At 33.6% G+C, this 22,185-nt stretch overlaps 1 protein-coding gene across 1 annotated transcript; it reads left to right on the top strand.

The window, feature by feature from the left end:
• The first annotated feature begins 18,150 nt into the window (after positions 1-18,150).
• Positions 18,151-19,104, top strand: LOC140831427 (ethylene-response factor C3-like). Its single transcript, XM_073195181.1, has one exon. The coding sequence runs from the start codon at positions 18,221-18,223 to the stop codon at positions 18,923-18,925; it is 705 nt and encodes a 234-aa protein (XP_073051282.1). The 5' UTR covers positions 18,151-18,220; the 3' UTR covers positions 18,926-19,104.
• The last annotated feature ends 3,081 nt before the right edge of the window (positions 19,105-22,185 follow it).

The raw sequence follows: 22,185 nt of genomic DNA on the forward strand, positions 1-22,185 counted from the left end.
TTCAGATATGACCAAATTCTAATTATATAGATAGATAGATGGTTGTTTCCTCTGATATTATTTTGATCCTTACACAAATTCACTAAGGAACAAATTAAATTATTGGGTGATATATTGGCATTTATCTTTAGTGGTGCGACTAAAAATAGTTTTACAAAATATTCATTCGAGTACCAATCCTTTAATATGCTTATTTTTAAGGAAAATTATAATCTTCATTCTATATATTTGTTACTTTTAAATTTTAGTCATTTGTGTTGTAAAAAATGTATATTAGTCTTATATCTTTCAATTTGTTAAGAATTTTTTTCATTTTCTATCGAGAGTGTTAACAACTGTATAACATATATAAAAGTTAAGTCTACATAAGATCACTGGTAGGTCGAAAAAAACCAAAGTTATACAAAACAATTATATCAAAGATAGCACATGGATTGAAATTGAAATTTGATTATGTATACGGTTTCACGACAGAAACCGCAAATCGATAAATATAACGACCAAGATTACAATATTTTTCTTATTTTCTTGTATCTTTGAAGTCATTAATATTGTAAAACGATAACACTATATCTCAATTTTTTTTAATGTAATTCAACAAAGTAAAATTTGTTTACATCAAATTTGATGGTCGTCATGGGGATTTGCTTGAATTAGTAGTGTGTATCCAGTTATGAATGCATAGCAATCAAAACTATAACTACGTGGGAAAAGATGCTGAGCCATTTCAATTGATCAAAACTAAAATAATTAAGTGAATGTTTTTAAAAAATAATAGTAATTTTTTAAATTTTTTAAAAAAAAAATGAATGGGGTTCTAGAAAAGGTAAGAGTACGTATTCTATAATACTTTAAATGCATTAAATGCAAGCTTTTTTCAAAAAAAAAAAGATGACAGAGACAACATATATTTCTTTATTCCCTGTCATCTCTATTGTTTATTAATCGACTATCTATTGTTTGAGATATAGATAAATATATCTATATATATAGTAATTATTTTTTTTTGCGCTCGGGATAAAACTAAAAGATAAATGCAGTAATCTGTAAACTACGCTGGTCAGTTAAATAATATGGGACAAACCTTGTGTGACATACTCAAAACTCAGTTGACAGATACATAGATGGATGGTAAAAACTTGGGTGAGACGGTCTTACGGGTCGTATTTGTGAGACGTGTCTCTTATTTGGGTCATCCATGAAAAATTATTATTTTTTATGCTAAAAATATTACTTTTTATTGTGAATATGAGTAGGGTTGACCAGTCTCACAGATTATGATCTGGGAGACAGTCTCATATGAGAATAAAAACTCATCGTATTTTAACATTAAAGCTACATCAATTTATGTTTGGTTGTCCGCACCTAATGATGCTAAAAGTAAAGTGATGATGGCTTATTAGGAGGATTTCATAATTGCCGTTAAACGAATAATTACACGAGTATAAGCCAAAATTCATGCACCGATTTTCAAAGTGAATTCCATATATTTTTGGACACGATTAAGGACAACTGTTGAATGAAAATGATTCATTTTCTACCCGACGTACATTTGTGAATAGCTCATTCCGACTCGACCATATATAATTGGGATCGTAAAAAACAATATCTAAAATATTTCCTAAAATTTATAGTCAAACTCCAAATCATATTTATCATGGTAGTATAATTTGTACTTGGTTATTATCAAGTAAATCCATTATTTCTTAAAATTTTCACTAAATTTTAAATATTTATATATAAATATGTGGAAATCCATGAATAAGATCATGATGCGTGAAATAAATTGCAAATAATACCAAAGTGAGGGGAAATGAAAATTTACTAATGGATTACGCGATACAGAAATAAACTAAATCTCCTGTAATAGAGTCTCTCATATTTTTTCCTGAGACAATCAATAATGTCTGTTTTTACAATAAAAAATAATAAAAAGTGTGTTTGTCTCATAAAATTGTCACTGGAGATTATCTAACGTGAATTTTTGTGTTGAAGTTTTTTTTTATAATAAAAAAAATTAAATGTCCTTTCACCTAAAAACACCAAAAGTTAAAACTTTGAGAGTTTTATTTAATAATAGAACAAACAGATGAATTAGTATGCCATTGTGGAAGAGTATCCATTGATACATATTTGATGAAGTAAAAAGTGTGTAAATTAGGAACGCACAAAGGTGTTTCATTTTATTTTTATTATCATCATCATCATCTATAATATTAGTCGTCACATATATTGATATGACCAAATGATGATGACAAGATGAATTGGATTTGAGAGAGGTGAACAATTTCACAGGGTCGGACTGCTTTCTGCCAGGGAACGGTTCTTCCTGGTTTTAATATATTTGCACACTTAAATAGTAGAGATCTTAGTAGGGCGCCATAAGGTTTTTTGGCGTAGTCAATCTGACGTTCAAGTCAATCAAGTGATCTATATTGAGAGAGTAGATGTTTTCAGTTTTCTAGCACAAGAGTATATATTTGAATGAATTAATATCAAGCACACTTGGTATTTATAGGAAGAAATTCAATGATAACTTTCTTTTCAGTGCACAACTACTACTTATAATGAATGGTTGCTCATGTCTTGTTTACTGACATTGTTACAACATGTACTTACTCCGATCGAGTCATATCACCCCTACATGCACCGAAAGATCTCCCAATGATGATCAAATCGTGGTGCCCCATACCTGTGAGTTCGGACATGACACTTGTACTGGAGTGCCCGAGTAAATAACCTTAACGCAAAGAACTATTCGTAATCTTAGTAGGGCGCCATAAGGGTTTCTAGTACCTGGGCTTAGCTATAAATCCAGCTCCTTTTGACCACGGGGTGGGGCTGCTCCACTTTCTTGACTACCCGAAATTCTGATTAGAGATGGCCCGGATACAAGATATATCTCGAGGTATAACCAAATTAAATTAAAAATAAAATCGTTATTCTACTTCTCATTATATTAAAATTTCACATCTATAATATTACTTCTTATAATATAAATTAAACTAATTTTTAAAAAAACTAATTAAAATACAACGATTGTTTTTTTTAAAAAATAAAGATCTGTAGAAAACCTTCTGACGTCTTATTAAGATCTCTACCAGGGAAGGGTTCTTCTTGGCTTTAATATATTTGCACACTTAAAATAGTAGAGATCTTAGTAACTTTCTGGCGTAGTCACTCTAACGCTCAAGTCAATCAAATGATCTATATCGAGAGAGTATATGTTTTCTAGCACAAGATTATATATTTGAATGAATAAATAACAAGTAAACATGATATTTATATTAGAGAATTCAATGACAACTTTCTTTTCAGCATACAGCTGCTACTCATAATGGATGGTTTCTCATGTCTTGTTTACGTACACTGTTATGTCTGACAACCTGTACTTACTTCAATCGAGTCATATCACCCCTACGTGCACCAAAAGATCTCCCAATGATGATCAAGTCATGGTGCCCCATACCTGGGAGTTCGGACATGACACCTGTACTGGATTGCCCGGGTAAATAACCTTAATGCAAAGCACTATTCCTAATCTTAGTAGGGCTCCAGAAGGGTTTCTGCTACCCGGGTTTAGCTATAAACCCGGCTCTTTTTTACCACGGGGTGGGGCTGCTCTACTTCTTGGCTACCCGAAATCCTGACTAGAGATAGCTCGGATACAAGATATATCTCGAGGCATCACCAAATTAAATTAAAAATAAAATTGTTATTCTACTTCTCATCACATTAAAATTTCACAACTATAATATTACCTCTTATAATATAAATCAAACTATTTATAAAAAAAAAATAATTAAAATACAAAGATTTTTTTTTTAAAAAAATAAAGAATTGTATAAAAACAATAATTATTAATATGTGTGTGTGAGAGAGAGAAATACACCTATTGGGCCGCCCCTCGCTTCCAGGCCGTTGGATCAATTAGCATCTCAACTGTGAGGTAGACCCACGAAGACAAATTCAATCACAATTTATCGTAATTAATATGCAAATTTCTATTTAAAGTTAAATATTATATTATAATCTTTGTTAATAATTGTACATAGATGGTGGATTCTAGACTTCCGGTGAATTGTTGGGGTTCTGTATCAGAAAAATAGTGGGGCTTTTGGTACAATTTAGAAAGTAAATGGAATTGACTGACATTAAATAAACTAAATCTAGGACGATATCTAGAGTATGACATTTTTAATTGTAAGCAATCTATTGGTTCAATTTTAATAAAAGTTTAAAACAAAAAATAAATAAATAATTTCCACTCCTTTATTTTTACACTACATTTGAAAAAAGAATTTGGTATGTACACATGCACAAAATTAATTTTTTGTGGTTAAAAAAGAATTTGGTATGCACTTTTAAGTGTCCCTTCTCCAGCGGCTCGAGTATGTGAGCTCACCGGCGGCTAGTGGTCGTTATATCTCCGGATATTTCCCTCCTTTTTGGATGCACCCGTCTTTTATTGTAACGATCATGGATTATCTCGATCTTGGGTTTCCTCGGAGGTCTTATCTCGACTTAAGTTCTTACTGGGACCTTTTCCCTCACGGACTTTCTCATGCGCCATTACTCATAGGACTCTCCACACCAGGTTTGTGGAGTGATACCTCCTCCAATCTCGAACTCATGACCTCCTGGCATAAGTACCAAGTCTTTTTGAGCTTATAATGTCAGAAGTTCATGAGTTCGAGACTCGAGGAGGTATCACTCCACCAACCTGGTGTGAAGAGTGCTATGAGTAATGGCGCGTGGAAAAGCCCGTGAATGAAAAGGCCCTAGTGGGAACCCAAGACGGAACAAGGCCCTCTGAGGGAGCCGAAGATTGGGATAGTCTATTTGTCAAATTTAATGTCTGTGATCTATAATTCATTTCTTTTGTTCGAAAGTATTTATACAGTCTCTTCTTCTTCAAACTCAAAAAAAAAAAAAAAAACTCGACCGTTGAATGTTATATAATTATGCATGAGCGATTAACAAAATAAACGTAAATCATACCAAAAAGAGGAAATGAAATATAATAGGTGATGTAACCAATTGGTACAAGAATCAGTAGAAAAAAGTAGCTAGATGTTTCAAAGTTAAATTAAAATGGTTCATTCCCCGTGGCCACAAGTGTTCACCATCGGTCACATTTTTAAGTACCCCATACACTTGAAATTACTTTGGATAAATATAAAATGATTTCACCTATAGCTTTTTTGAGAATTCAGTGCCTACGTACGATGTATCTGTCCTGGTCAAATGGATTGGAGAATAGGAACTAGGACTCCATTTGGTCAAGATGCAAAGGACTCGTCCAAATGTTATTGGAACCTTCTTCTTTCCCTTCGACGCACGAGGCAACTGCTCAACTAATTCCTTTTTTTATTATTAATTTTTCAGGATATTTAACAGTAATATTTTATTTAGGATATTGTTGGAAAATAATTAGTCCGTATTTGGTTTTGTAAGTTGTCGAAGTTTAGTCTTAATCAAATAAGTTGCCTTTTTTCTCGCTTTTAGCAGTTTTTTTTTTTGGTGATGTGGTAATGTTATTACGGAGTTTTATATAATTTTTTAAACCTTCCAGTTTCTATTTTTACTTAATTTTTAAAGTCGTCTACGTCATGTGTCAATCACTTTTAATTTAGCAGTGACAAAATAATAAATAACCAAAAAAAAAAAAAAATTCGATCCTATTTTCCTATCCGAAACATAAGAAATATCAAATGTGAATGAAATTCCACATAAAAATCCCATGTATATATAATCGAGTTATCTCCTTTTTGTCGCCAAATAGAAGGTAAGAATAGTTCAAAATAGTTGGCACTTGGCATTCTTTCTCTCCCGAAAGCGATACTATTTGAGCTTGTATCGCTACTTGTCACGAAACTTTGGCATTTTCCGACCTCCAAAAATGACCCCGACCATTTTCATTTATCACACCACCATCAACGTTAAAAACTGGTTCACAGGATTATTTTTTCAAGGAGTTGTATATTCCAAATTTTATAATTATCGGGGTTTTTGTCTCCGTCGATACTGTTGACTGTTCAATCCACAAAATATGTAGGTCCCGAAAGGAAACCTTTCAGTGCCGTGAATCTGGACCATGTGTTAGTTTCGTCTTCTATCTCCATGTTTTTGTATTCTTGTAATAAGAACAAATTCCCATATTTTTATCGTGCAAAAGACCATAACAATTTTGCATATGATTGATATGTTAGAGTATCGTTATCATGTATTCATGTAGCAACAGAAGTTATAAAATAATTTATTTGACATTAAATACGTTTATTGGGTGTCATATTATTAAAACATTAGTAGGTTATTAGAATAGTTTACCTTTGCTTTGTGTTATAACCTCAGCTCCAACTATTCAGGATGTTGAGTGCAATAATTGTCCTTATTTTGTAGAGCGATCGAACCGTGGTGCTTGAGCTGTTTTACGGTTAAAAAGATTTGAGTTGTCAAATTACCACTGTAAGGAAATTAGTGTTGTATCCGGTGTTGTCAACACTGTACACAACACGGCAGCGGAAATTAAGTATTTAACACACAAATATAACTTTAATAAATTAACACCAGATTTAAATTATGCACAAGTACGAATACTTGTGTAATGCCTCATGGCAAAAAATTCACTATAAAAATTATGTAAATCGTTTACAGCAAAACAATACTAGTGAGAAAACAAAACCAAATTCCTTTACACTCCAAGGAATTAAAAATGCATCAAAACAAACCACATAAAAACTAGATGCATAAAATAAAATAAAAACATGTTGCTTAAAACTAAACGAAGACACTCTTCGATCAACACTCTGCGTCAATGTTGTTTTTGAGTATTGGCAACACCAATCAGCAACACGGCAAAGTCTGTGACTCAATCACACAAATTCTTCAACATTCAAAATATGCTTCAGTAATCTCTGTAAAAGGACTATGCACTAAGTCCACGAAAAACCACGCAAAGATCACACACGAGAAAGCTCACGAAGACACAAAAGAACACTCTTCAAAACTCTTCTCTCTCTAAGCCTATGCCACTCAAAAGCCTTTCTTCTCTCTCTCTAAAAGCACACTCAGCCGCCGTCCACCACACTTGTATATATATATATGCTTCCACACAATTCTTGACCTAATTATCATCCCACAAAATAGTCCTAAAAAATATGGAAACAATATTTCATTAGATATAAAACTCTTTTAAACAAAGATAAAATATCTTGGAGATAAAAATCATATTAAAACAAATCATATAATATCTATAGATAAATCAAACAAGATCATATCATCTAGGAATAAATCAAGCAAATTATTATAATCTAGAAATAAATCAAACAAAATCTTTTAATCTAGAAAGACAAAATCTTAAATTGATATTATCAATTTAACAAAATAATAAAGGAATAAAATATTCCTTTCAATCTCCCCTTTTTTGCCTTTCCGGACAAAACATCCAAAAATGATAATCTTGGTAAGTATCACAGTCAGTTAAGCTCCCCCTGCATTTGAATGTGTCTCCCCCTGAGTCAAAGTTCATCTCCCCTGAATTAAACATGTTAGAACACTGGTGTTGTTGACAGTGTTGTCAACACCATCATTAGAACACTTGAAAACATAAGAAGACATACGAATGAGAAATTCATTAATCACGCAAAGCAACCCAAAAACAGCATTAAAAACAGAGTATAAGTATTCATTCAAACTCAGCAACTCCAGATACTTCAGCATCATTCTTTTGCATTTTTGGTCCTCCTACTCCCTTTTTTTGGCCAGAATGTAAGCCAACTTCTAAAAGCAGACTATAACAAAACATATATGCTCTTACTCTAACAAAAACAATACACTGATTCAATCCTTCAGCTCAAAAAAAAATCCGCATGGTAGATGTAACATTTCCGAAATTTACCCAAAACACTCATAACGATTCTATCCCAAAATCAAACAGTAAAATTGATTCAAACTCGTGTTACGACGATTTCAAAAGAAAATCCAGTAAAACCCACGTCGATTATAACTCACTGACACAAGTATGCACATAAATTCAAAATCTAGGTAATCAAGGTTTTTATCAACTGTCATAGGTCAACACTGATATGTCACTGCACATGATGAATTCACGAAACAAAAATCAATATGCATGTCCTAAATATGCCTCCAATATGATGAATTATCAAAATGTCAGGCAATGTATAAACTGTGCTGTGTCAAAACTTGGTGTTGCAACACCTTCTGGAAACACCACCGAGTTTTATTCAAACTTCCACAATTTTTTTTTTATTCAGAAATGGTAGCTCCCACACTAGAAGAACGGTCTTCAATGGACTCCCCTAGGTAGCTTTTTCCATTACTATTTTTACTTAGAAGTGGTAGCTCCCTCACTAGAAGAACGGTCTTCAATAGACTCCTCTAGGTAGCTTTTTTCATTTTCTTCTAAACAATTTTTTATTTACCTCTTTTCTGTTTTTCTCCTTTTGCTCACATTTTCCAAGTCATCTTTTCACTTTAGACAAGATCACGATTTTCATGAATGTCCTCAACTACTCAATACCTTGGATTTGAGCAAAATCTATTTCCCAACATACGATTGGAAGTATGAACACTCAGGGGTACCTTTCAGAAATTTGTCTTCACTGTTCAGTCATTGCACAAATAAATAGGATGATTATGAATATGCAGTATGCCTGATATCCTAGTAATGGTCATGCACAAACGGATGTTGTCTCTGGTGTTGGCAACACCACGGACAACACCGAACAAATGTTTTTAAAAGTACACACATGCTGAGAGATTTCCGAAGATTGGAAAATCTCTCAAAATCCAAAGGTTTCGTGAATATATCAGCTAGTTGATTCTCAGTCCTAACAAATTCCAGTCGAATTATGCCTTTTTTCAACAAATCTCGAATAAAGTGACGTTTTATGTCTATGTGTTTTGTTCGAGAGTGTTGAACAGGATTCTTAGAAATGTCTATAACACTTGAGTTGTCACAATATACCATCATGCAATTGCTTAACTTGCAATCCAAGAAAGAAAGTTAGTTCTCCTACCATGCTCATTTCGAATTGTGATGACATGCAATCCACAGAGTTATTTACAAGCATTTGAGATGAAGCACTGAAAATAATATCATCTACATACACTTGAGAGATCAAAATATCATATTTCAGTTTTTGAATGAAAATAGTTTTGTCAACCTCACCTCGTTTGAAGCCCAAGTTTATCAGATTGTCAGCTAACCTACCATACCATGCCCGTGGATCCTGTTTCGGTCCATACATGGCCTTCTTCAATTTGTAGACATGGTCCACGTGGTGAGGATATTCAAATCTCTTAGGTTGACGGACATAAGCTTCCTCATTCAAAATGTCATTATTATTATTTTTGGGTTCAATTTGAGACACAAAACACGAGTGACTTACCTGGGAAAACATAGAGCTCATGCAGATTAAACCAATCATTTTGCGGTAGTCTACCTTTTCTTTGTTTCTTGTTTGCACACCATCATGTAATTCACCAATGATATGTGATGATGGATGATTCATCTGAATCTTATTGGGAATTTCTCTTTCACAATCGATCACCACATCATCATTATCATTGTTATCATTATCCACAATTTCTGTTTGGTTCAGAGGCGGTGTTGTACTTGGTGTTGCTTCACTGGTCTCAACACCAGACTCAACACTGTTTCTGGCCAGTGCCTCACTTATATCCAGCAATTGTTCTACATCAATCTCCGGTGTTTTAATTGTCAGATCTGCAAGATCATCAAACACAACGTTAATTGATTCAATTGTAGTCCTAGTTCTCAGATTAAATACACGATAAGCACGACCATTAGTAGTGTATCCAAGAAAAAGACATTTAACACTTTTTGAATCAAATTTAGCTAGATGATCTCTATCATTCAACACATAACATACACATCCAAAAATATGAAAAAATTTAAGGTTTGGTCTTCTTCCCATGATAATCTCATATGAAGTCATTGTAGAACCACTCCTTAAATAAACGTGGTTGGAAATGCGACATGCCATATTTAAAGCTTCGGCCCAAAAACATTTTGACACATTGTTAGAACTAAGCATGACCCGAGCCATTTCTAGGAGGATTCGATTTTTCCTTTCAGCTATGCCGATTTTTTGAGGGGTCTTCGGAGATGAATATTCATGAGTGATACCTTTCTTATGGCACAAAGAAATAAAATGATAATTTTCAAACTCCTCACCATGATCTTTTCTTATTTTAACTACCCTCATATCATACAGATTTGTTATCCTGGCATGCAAATTCTTAAAAGCATCAAATGTATCAGATTTTTCTCTAAGAAAACTTACCTAAGTAAAATGCGAAAAATCATCAACACAAACAAACGAATATTTCTTACCACCCAAGCTCTCAACTTCCATCGGACCCATTAGATCCATATGTAAGAGTTCAAGGCACCGTGTTGTCCCAAAATGTTGCAACACCGGGTGCGCAACACGGGTTTGTTTACCTTTCTGACACGGGCCACAGACATAATCATTACCTGAACTCAAATTTGGCATACCTCTCACAGCATCAAACTTACTCAGATTCTTCAAAGTCTTGAAGCTCACATGTCCTAGTTTTTGATTCTATACATCTAAATCACTCACCTTGGCACTTCGGCAACCATCACCTTCTCCCAAATGATAACAATTGTCAGCTGAACGAGTACCTGACATTACACAAACATTGGCATCATTAAAAACTTCACAATTATTTTTATTGAACTTAACATGTAAATCATCATCACAAAGTTGACTTATGCTTATTAAGTTTGAGTTAAGTCCTTCAACGTGTAGAACATTATGAAGTTCAGAAAGCCCATCAACATTCAGGGTTCCTCTGCCTACAATTCTTCCTTTGGCACCACCACCATAGATTACACGCCTTCTTTTTACGTCAACATAATCCGTGAGGTGTTCTTTAGATCCTGTCATGTGGTGTGAGCACCCACTGTCAAAGTACCATGCACCTGCAATGTTAGTTTTTAAAGAAGTATAAATGACATTGCAATGAATAACAGCTTTTGGTACCCAAACTTTCTTCACATGAGGCTTCTTGGCTACTGTGTTGCGCCTGGTGTTGGACAACACAGTGGGCAACACCAGATTTGCATGCTAGTCATTTCTCAGCTTAAAACAGAAAGGTTTGATGTTTCTAACGAGGTTTTGAGTTAAGGGTTATTTTGGATTTGATGTTTGAGTTGTTTAATGGATTATTTGGCTTGTACTTGTGGATCTAGAGTTGATATTGGTGTTATTTATGGATTATTGTTGTAGGTGGTGTACCAAGAGCTTATTTGAGGTGTTCTATTGGTAGTAAGTGGAATTTCATCCTTTTTGCTCACATGATATTATATGTATTGTGTTTTAAAGGTTTCAAAGTGTTATTCCCTTCCATTGATCCATTGCTATGTATTCATTTCATTGATTATCTATTGGAGGCATTGTATGTCTCACCATTGTTATAAAGGGAATACAAGAAATATTATGAGATTGCGAAACGACGGCCTTAAATGCTATTGAGAATTCAAATGTTTTATTGGATTGATTTATCATAGCCATGGCATTGCATGCAATTAGATGATCATCGACCATAGGCTTTTATCCCCTCACAGTTATCGATTTATATCGATGGGATATTGGCAACCACAGTACCTGGCTTATGACAGTAGTGGAAAATAAAGTGGCGCTTTCTTTGCTTTGGTTCAGAAGTTTACCAGGATTTCTTGGTTTGTGACATCTTCACTGGAGGATCAACTTTCAAAGGAGACGAGGAGACTCTGATTTGTTTCGGCCTTTGTTTCGAGACTAGCTTTGAGACTGACAGATTCTTCACATGAGGGTTAACGGTGTCATTTCCCATCATTAGCATCGAGTCAAGTTTTGTTGAACTTGAGTTGAATTTTTCAAGAGTTTTTGAGGTCTTCTCAAGCTCATCCTTGACTTTGCATAGTTCAAGATCCTTCTTGCTAAGCACAACTTCAAGGCGAGACACACATTCTTTCAAATCAGTATTCTCCTTGGTGAGGATCAAATTTATTTTATTTCTTTTTATCCAATCTTCGTATAGCTCTTCATACATAGCCTGCACATTATCAAAGGTGAGTTCATCAGAATCAGTATCCTGTATTTCATGATTACCTGAGCCATTGTGAAATTTAGCATTGAGACACAAGGATTTTGAAGTGGTGTTGCGGCCCGGTGTTGCAACACCAGAGGCAACACCGTGCGGGTTGACTTGCAGGCAGCACTTTTCTTTCAAAACAGCAGTGTTCGTGGATAGTACGTCCATTGGGACTCTGTTAAATTTCTTGAAAAAAAAAACAATAAACCAGAATCAATCACTTAGTGTATCAAGCGTTGGCTCTGATACCACTTGTAAGGAAATTGTTGTACAGGAAATAAATTGAAATATTATAATGTGTGTATCACAAGTTAGTGTTGTATCCGGTGTTGTCAACACTGTACACAACACGGCAGCGGAAATTAAGTATTTAACACACAAATATAACTTTAATATATTAACACCAGATTTAAATTATGCACAAGTACGAATACTTGTGCAATGCCTCATGGCAAAAAATTCACTAGAAAAATTATGTAAATCGTTTACACCAAAACAATACTAGTGAGAAAACAAAACCAAATTCCTTGATACTCCAAGGAATTAAAAATGCATAAAAAAAAACCACATAAAAACTAGATGCATAAAATAAAAAAAACGTGTTGCTTAAAATCAATCGAAGACACTCTTCGATCAACACTCTGCGTCAGTGTTGTTTTTGAGTATTGGCAACACCAATCGACAACACGACAAAGTCTGTGACTCAATCACACAAATTCTTCAACATTCAAAATATTCTTCAGTAATATCTGTAAAAGGACTATGCACTAAGTCCACGAAAAACCACGCAGAGATCACACACGAAAAATCTCACGAAGACACAAAAGAAAACTCTTCAAAACTCTTCTCTCTCTAAGCCTATGCCACTCAAAAGCCTTTCTTCTCTCTCTCTAAAAGCACACTCAGCCGCCGTCCACCACACTTGTATATATATATATATGCTTCCACACAATTCTTGACCTAATTATCATCCCACAAAAGAGTCCTAAAAAAAATATAGAAACAATATTTCATTAGATATAAAACTCTTTTAAACAAAGATAAAATATCTTGGAGATAAAATCATATTAAAACAAATCATATAATATCTATAGATAAATCAAACAAGATCATATCATCTAGAAATAAATCAAGCAAATTATTATAATCTAGAAATAAATCAAGTAAAATCTTTTAATCTAGAAAGCCAAAATCTTAAATTGATATTATCAATTTAACAAAATAATAAAGGAATAAAATATTCCTTTCAACCACCAGCTATAGCTTTTGGTAAAGCGGTAGGCACTCGATCCTACAATTGGTATCCGAGCCAAGGTCACGGGTTCGATTCTCATTTATTGCAATGAGTGCAATTATTGGGAGGGAGATTGTTGGGTGCAATAATTGTCCTTGCTTGGTAGAACTATCGAACCGTGGTGCTTGAGCTGCGGTGCGGTTTAAAAGATTTGAGTTGTATTATTACCACCAGCTATAACTTTTAGTAAACGGCAAGTGCTCGGTCGTACACCAGATTTTAAGTAGAGATAGTATTTGTTATAAATTCTTACGAACGGATCTTTCTGATTTTTCAATCGTCTAACAAGTTTCCCGATAAGAAACTGCATTCTTCTTATACTAATATATATTTTAGATTATGCTTTAAATTAGATAACTTTTATTTAATACAATTAATTATGAATTAATATATTTTAGACTCTTCTAGAATGCTACATCAAAATTTTGCACTTTAGTAGTCACTACTAAGAATTTGTTGTTTAATAACTATATTTTAAATTTCTAAATATATAATTGTGACTAATAGTCAACTTATAGACTCTTTTATAAGCAATATGTTTGATTTCCGTTAAACTACAGTCGTCAAATTCAACTCATTGAATTTGACTATATCAACATAAACACATAATCCAATACTTGTGTGATATTCAATGGTTCAAGGACACAGCTAGCTGTGGGTTCAAAATTCCATGTGATTCAGAACAACATTTGTTCATATTCAGACTTACCCTAATTAGCCTCATTCTTTTTATCATTCCTTTGATCTAGAACGTTAGAACTCAAGTCTGATTATACCCCTCAAATCATGGTAAGAACGTCTAATAGAATCACCACATGATTCTCTAGATATCACTGATAATATCTGCAAGAAACTTAAGTTATGATTGACGTACAGTACAGTTCCTTCAACTCATATATCTCGATCGAAATTGTAACCATTGGTATGTCAAAATCTGTAAATGAATTCGACAATGATGTGATGTATATTTGACTAATAACAGTGACATGATATATAGAAAACCTTTCTTAAATGCACATGTCTTACTCTTACTAGAGATTATTTGCACTATTAATTGATTATATCACATAGGATAATTTCACCCGTATGTAAGCAGTAATCCCCGATCACAATTCATCGATTTCTACGTATTTTGAAACTACACCTAAACTCGTCATCTAATGACCTTCATTGGAGTCGATAATAGATCAAATTACATGCTAGTACGTAGAGCATCCACATTGTATTGGTTCAAAGGACTAATGATGTACAACCATCACCACAGAATATTCCGCTCGATAACTGATAACCACTTGGAAAGTCCGATGGAGAGTTATTTAGTGCAGCATCAAATGATCATTCATATGTATGAATGAATATCTCTGTCCCTTACGAATGAAACATGATATTTACATCACATGTGATAGCCTCAAGCTCGATCGACCTTTATCCTTATTTTAGGCAGCTGAATCGACTAGGAACCGGGTTAGAATAATACATTATGCTTCCTAATGAATTTCAAAATATTACATTGAGATGCAGACCTCATGGTACATATTGAATTTTTAATGACTTTATCTATGTAGATGAATCATACTCATTGTTTCACGATACTTCTCAAACAACGGTCTTGGCAGAGGCTTCGTCAGTGGATCATTAACATTATCTGCAGATGCGACTATCTCTACATATATGTCTCATCTTTCCACAATCTCGATATGAAAGTTCCCCAGTATATGTTTGGATCGGTGATGAGACCTCGGTTCCTTTCCTTGCGCAATGGCATTGGTGTTGTCGCATTAAACCAGGACTGGATCAACTCCTTGAGGAATGATACCAACTCTTGAACGAAATTTCTCATCCAAACATCCACTTGTACTGCAGCTCATGTAGCTATGTATTAGGCCTCAGTGGTTGAATTCGATGTGGTATCTTGCTTGAAACTCTTCCAAGAGACAACATCACCATTGAGTTTGAATACAGATCTGGTGGTTTATTTCGAACCATCCATATCTAATTGAAAACTAGAATCAGTGTATCTTTACAATTTTAATTTTCAACTCCCATAAACTATAAACAAATTCTTAGTTCTTCCTAAGTATTTAAGAATATCCTTCATTGCTTTCCAATTTAATGGACCGAGATTCGATTGATATCTGCTTGTAACACTTAGTGCAAAGGCAATATCAAGTCAAGTAGATATCATTCTATACATAATACTGTCAATGACATATGCATATGGAATGTGAGTCATGGTTTCTATCTTCTCATCGGTCTTAAGACACATGGACTTATATAGAGTCACACCGTGACACATTCGGCGATATCATCTCTTGGACTCTTACATAGAGTCTCCTCACTATGGTATCGATATAATTGGATTGGATGAGTCTTAGTCATTTTTTATTTATCTTTATAGATCTGTATTCATAATATATAAGATTCTTTAGCCATATACTTCATGGAGAATTTACTTGATAACCTTATTTTAGCTTATTGAAACATCACTAAATCATTATCAATTTGTAGTATGTCATCAACATAAAGTACTAGGAATGTCATTGCACTCTCACTAACCTTTTTGTGTACACAAGATTCCCTGGGATTTTATAAAAATTCAAAATCTTTGATAGTATTTTCAAATCTGAGCTTCCAATTCCTCGATACCTGTTTGAGTCCATAAATAGATATCTGAAGTTTGCATACTTTATGCTCACTTCCTACTGATGTGAATTCTTCAGGTTGAGACATATAAACGTCTTCCTTATTATCACCATTAAGGAATGTTGTCTTCACATCCATCTTCCATATTTCATAGTCATACCATGATACTATAGCTAACAGTATCCTGATGGACTTGAATATTGAGACTTGAGAAAAGGTTTCTTGAAGGTCATTACGTTGCAATCCGCCCTAAGTTTCTTTTTGTAAATCAATTTTCTTCCAATAGAAATAATTCTCTCAGGTGGATCCACTAAGGGTCATACTTGGTTTGAATACATGGAGTTCATCTTGGACTATATGGCTTCAAGCTATTTAGATGAATCGGCATCTAGTAATGCTTCTTTAAAGTTTCTTGTATCACATCCAGAAATGAGCTCATCTTGGCTTTATTTAAGAAGCAGGCTCATCTTCTTGGGTGACCTTGAGACTCTTTCGGATCTCCTAAGAGCTTGCACCTCTTCAATTGGCTGTTGGAGTTTGGGTCATATTATTTCAGGTTTGGGTATTTCTCGTGTCTCCTCGAGTTATATCATTCCACCTTTTATTATCTAATAGAAATTTCTTCTCTAGGAAGATGACATTCCTTGAAACAAACACATTTGTTTCATTGGATCATAAAAATTATATCCAATAGTATTCTTTTGATACCCTACAAAGTAACACAAATTTGCTCTTCTATCCAATTTATCTTGCATTGTCTCTTCACATAAGCAGGGCATCCTCATAATTTAAAGAAATAATTTGAGAGGTTTTCCATCCATATCTCAGATGGAGTTTTATTAACTGCCTTTGTATAGACTTGGTTCAACAACATTGTCGTAGTATCAAGTACAAATACCCAAAATAATGGCGCGAAAATTTAGTGAATCTCATCATAGGTCGAACCATGTCCATCATTGTCTGATTACGACGTTCTGACAGGCCATTCAATTGGGGAGTGATATGTGAGGTCCACCGTGAGAGAATCTAATTCTCTTTAAGGTAGTCAAATTTAGTACTTAAGTTTTCTGTACCTCAATCAGATCAAAATGTTTTAATATTTTTTTCTAATTTTTCTCTACTTTAGCTCTGAATTATTTGAACATTTCAAAATCTTCATACTTGTATTTTATTAAATTCACATATTCATATCTCGAGAAATCATCAGTAAAGGTAATGAAATAAGATTACCCGTATCTCATGGTACTTTGCACATCTGTATGGATCAAATCCAATAGATCACGTGTACCCTCCACTTTCCGTAGGAAAAGGGTTTTGGTCATATTTTCTTTCAAACAGGACTCACATGTTTCAAGAGATTTTATGTCTGACATGTCAAATTTTAAGCGGATATAGACCTTATTGTAATTCTTATAAACGAATTCTTCTACTTCTTCAATCGTCTAATCAGATCTACGATCATAAATTGTATTCCTAGTCTAGATCACATTAGAGCTCTAAAGAAAATTTGCGTCAAGAGTTAATCGTCAGAATTTCTACGGCAGTGCAATGGCCTCATGGAGGCAAGAGGGCAGAGTAGTGGAGTCGCGGCCGTGCTCTTGAGGAGGGTGGCCGATTTTTTTCTCAAGTAGAGAGACTGATATTTTTACTAACCTATTTGGCTAAAATTTTACAATTTTCCGGTGAACTAAGTTAAAAGGTAAATAGAGGACTTCTACCGTTAATACCATAAACAACAAATCTTGTAAAGAATTCCAAATCGGCTGACATGTCTCAACATTAATAAAACATCCTCGGCCATGTCTCCCAAATATTCATTTTTTTTCCCTATTATATTTAATTTAATACATGTATTTATGTAAGAGCTAGTGGGACCCCCGCCGCCGTACGTCATCCCTACTGTTTTGACTCACGTGCCAATATGCTACATTGCCAAAAACATCCCTCTTACCCCCAATTTTCATCTAAAATTTTTCACCCTCATAAAATATTTTAATAAAATATTTAATGATTAATAATATATTTTATGAAATAAATCCAGTTTTCCATGGGTATAAATCCACGAGTGTTGAAAAATATTGGCCAAACTTTACTCCAACAAGAAAGAACAACCTTAAAATCAATCCAACGACAATGGATTCTTCCATCTTCCAATACCAATACCAATTTCAATACCCCTTACCAGAATACTCCCCGGAATGTTCACTAGATTCCCCCAATTCCCTTTCCATGGAGTTCCATGATTTTTCTCTCCCGTTCAACATGAATGATTCTGAAGAAATGCTCCTGTTCGGAGTTCTGGCAGAGGGCGTCAAGGAATCCTCCGAGTCAAACTCGAATTCATCATGTAAGGAAGAAGAGGTGGATTCCCATGTCAAGAGGGTCGCAGAAGACAAGAAAGAGAAGTCCTACAGAGGGGTCAGGAAGCGGCCGTGGGGGAAGTACGCGGCGGAGATAAGGGACTCGACGAGGAACGGCGTCCGTGTCTGGCTGGGTACTTTCGACAGCGCGGAGGCCGCCGCCTTGGCTTACGACCAAGCTGCATTCTCCACGAGGGGTTGCGCGGCGGTGCTGAACTTCCCGGTGGAGAGGGTGAAGGAATCTCTCCAAGAAATGAAGTGCGGGATGGAGGAGGGGTGTTCGCCCGTGATTGCTTTGAAGAAGAAGCATTCGACGAGGAAGAAGAAATCAGGGGTAAGTAGTAAGAAGATCTGCAAGAATCAAGAAGTGGGAAATGTCATGGTTTTAGAGGATTTGGGGGCAGAATATTTAGAGCAACTTTTGAGCTGTTCATATTCTTCTTCTTCTTCATCCTCTTCACAAAACATCTCTATTTGATGATTTTTGTTTTGTCTTTTTTTTCATATAACTTTTGCCTTAAATTTTGATTCCTTCTTTTGTCGAATCTTCAAATGTTTATTATTTTTGATGTTGTAATAACCCACCACCTCAACTAAATTGAGAGTGAGGTTTGTTCATGTGACATTAAAGTTTATATACATATATATATGTATGTATGTATGTGTGCCAATCAACAATTTCTTTGTTCGCTTCAATGTATTCATTCATGGATTAAAATCACAAATTTATTGAATTATTATGATTTAGAATGGAAGGTGAAGGAAGATCAATACAAAATAAGATGACTCGAGGTGGGGTTTATTTGATAATCAATAATGAAATTATATCCATTTGTGTCATAGCGAGAAAATGATGGGATACCAAATCAAAAGTCAGCACACATGAGCTCTATGTCCTAGAGTTTGATTTTCTGGACATTAATTATCTTATCCTAAAGATCGTGTAATATTATTATATATCTTGTCTTTTTTTTATTTATGAAAATTTTGTCAAGTGAAATTACTTGATGAATCAAGATCATGCATCCTAGAATGTGTTAGCTTTACTGAGACAAAAAGGTTAAAGCAAAATGGTGGGGGCAACGGCTATTGTTCATGCAGGGTGGAAAAGCCAAAGGATTATTACTTTCTTGAAGAAATTTTTTTTAGCAAAAACTTGTGTGAGACGAATTTGTGAGACAGATTTCTTATTTGAGTAATCCATGAAAAAACATAATTTTTTATGCTAAGAGTATTACTTTTTATTGTGAATATGTGTAGGATTGATCCGTCTGACATATTAGTATCCGTAAGATGATCTCACATGATACTCACTTTTTTTTTTTAAAGGATGAAAGTTTAAGTTTGGAACTTCCTTGTTCAAAAAATTATAAGCTCTGGGGAAAAAAGAAAGAAAGTTACCAAGAAATAACGTAAGCCCAACTTTTATGAGCAAACACAAGCCTGTATCATACAAGCCAGCCCATCACGTTAACGGCCCACTTCTTTATTTCTTCTTGAGAATTGACTTTCAAAAACTAGCCAGGCACATAGTATTAAAATTTGTAATTATGAGTATTTAAATAATTATTTATAATAATTGATATAATGAATATATTTAATTATTATATAAGCTTTTATATGTTTGATATCATACTCAAATAAAGATAACAATACTGCCGTCAAATTGAATTATTTATCAATATATTTAATATATTGATTGAGTGAAACTCTTACTAATAAAAAATATTAAAAAATCATATATTATTTGTCTATTAAAATTTTAAAGAATAAATAAATATATTTCAAAAAATAATTTATTAGATAAAAATTTAATTAATTTTATGAACATTTTAAAAAAAAAATTATCCTAAAGTTCTAGTTAAAAAACATAATAATAATATCGATTTATAGAAAGTCAATATATAAAAAATTCGCGATGACATTCTTTACTAAAAAATTGTAAAATATAATATTATATAAAAAAAATTTATAGTTTATTTAATATTTTAGTGACTATGTAGAATTAAATATATAAAAGTAATACAAAACCCAAAACTGTAACATAAATTAAATGAAATGTTATAATTAATGCAAACATTTAAGAGATTGTGTTATTTACACTCGAATTTTTAAAAAATATACTTCATATTTCTTTTTGTTAATATAAAATTTGAATATAAGTTTTGATAATCACAAACTAAATTGATATTGGCTCAAACTAAATCGCTAAATTATAGGAACAAATGAAATAAACAGACAAGATTATTGTTGAAAGAACATCACGTGTGACGATCAACTTCATTGACATAAGAAGAGACATGCAAAACTATTATAGACAAATCAAGCTGTCCAACTAAACCATCTTTCAACTGCTTGAATGGAATCAAGTTGTCAACATTTAATCTATGAGCAAAACATATCATCTGTTAGATTGATCTGATGACACTCTCTGAAAACAACAAAAGTTATCTCCAAGTTTATTCTGATAGCTGTAAGCGAAGGCGGAATAAGAAAATGCTGGTTACACTTTTCAGCTATTGTCCAAAGAATTTGAAATTAACTGTCGCTATATTTGGAAAGATGACAAGGACACGTGGCATTCTCTGCACAATTTTTGGCCACCCAACATTTGTGAGTACTGTATATATTTATTAACGTTGAATATCGACACTATAAAAGGGATGAATAAAGAAATGAATAAGACTAATGTCACATTAATCTTCATCAGACATTCTCAACTTGCACAACTTCTCTTTCAAGACTTACCTGTAAGCTGTTATTGCACACAAAAAAAAGTTCTATCAGATCAGTTAATGATCATTATTTGCACATTTTATTCTCACTTATATATTGTTTACCTGAGCTATATTATATTGTGAGAATCACTGTAACTATCAGAAACTTGTTTCTGCATAGATTGAGTTAAGAAAAGAATGTTAGGAGTTTCTATTAGTCAAGAGATAAGTATTAAGTAGGAGTGGTTTGTACAAAGGATTGTTCCGATTAAATATTCTAATGCATTCTTTTAGAAATAAAATAAGAGGAGAGGTATAAATTTAGCCTTTGAACTTGCATGAACAAATTATCGCATCCTCTATTTACAGTCAATTTATTGTTTATCAATCTCATCTGTTATCTTTCATGTTCTTGAGGTTCTAACATGAACTGATATGTTGCACTTACAAATATCATATTCATTAATTAATTTGAATTGTTTCCGTGCTTATATAATTATTTTAGTAGCTTAAATTACTCAGTATGAAGGATCGTTTGCAGAGCACCTTTAGATGCTTCAAACAAAATATTCTCCAAGAGCTGCAATAGCTCGTGTTCTAAGAATGTATACACTGATGAATTAGATCGAGTTTGGTATTAAACCAAGCAGAAAACACTCAAAATAATTCTTCATTAAGAAATACTGATATATTTTATATATCTGTGTAACTGAATAACCGAAAATATCATGAATTAGTTGAGACATATATCAGTTCGGTTATGGTGCAAAACTGAACCGACATATACTCTTACTGGTTAAATCAGTTTGAAAACAATAGTTAAACAATTAAATACACAATATATGTTTATGGATGTTCAGAGACTTCAACTGCTCCTACGTCACCCCTTCTACCACCTCGGGTAGGTTCCACTAGAAAACTTTGATTAATTACAGCAAGTGTAATAACCCACCCAGCTTAGGACTTACCCACTGCCTAACTGAACTTCTAAACTAGACCGAAGGCAACACCTTCCAGTCAA

Source organism: Primulina eburnea, chromosome 1, assembly GCF_022965805.1.
Source record: "Primulina eburnea isolate SZY01 chromosome 1, ASM2296580v1, whole genome shotgun sequence".
NCBI lineage: Eukaryota > Viridiplantae > Streptophyta > Magnoliopsida > Lamiales > Gesneriaceae > Primulina > Primulina eburnea.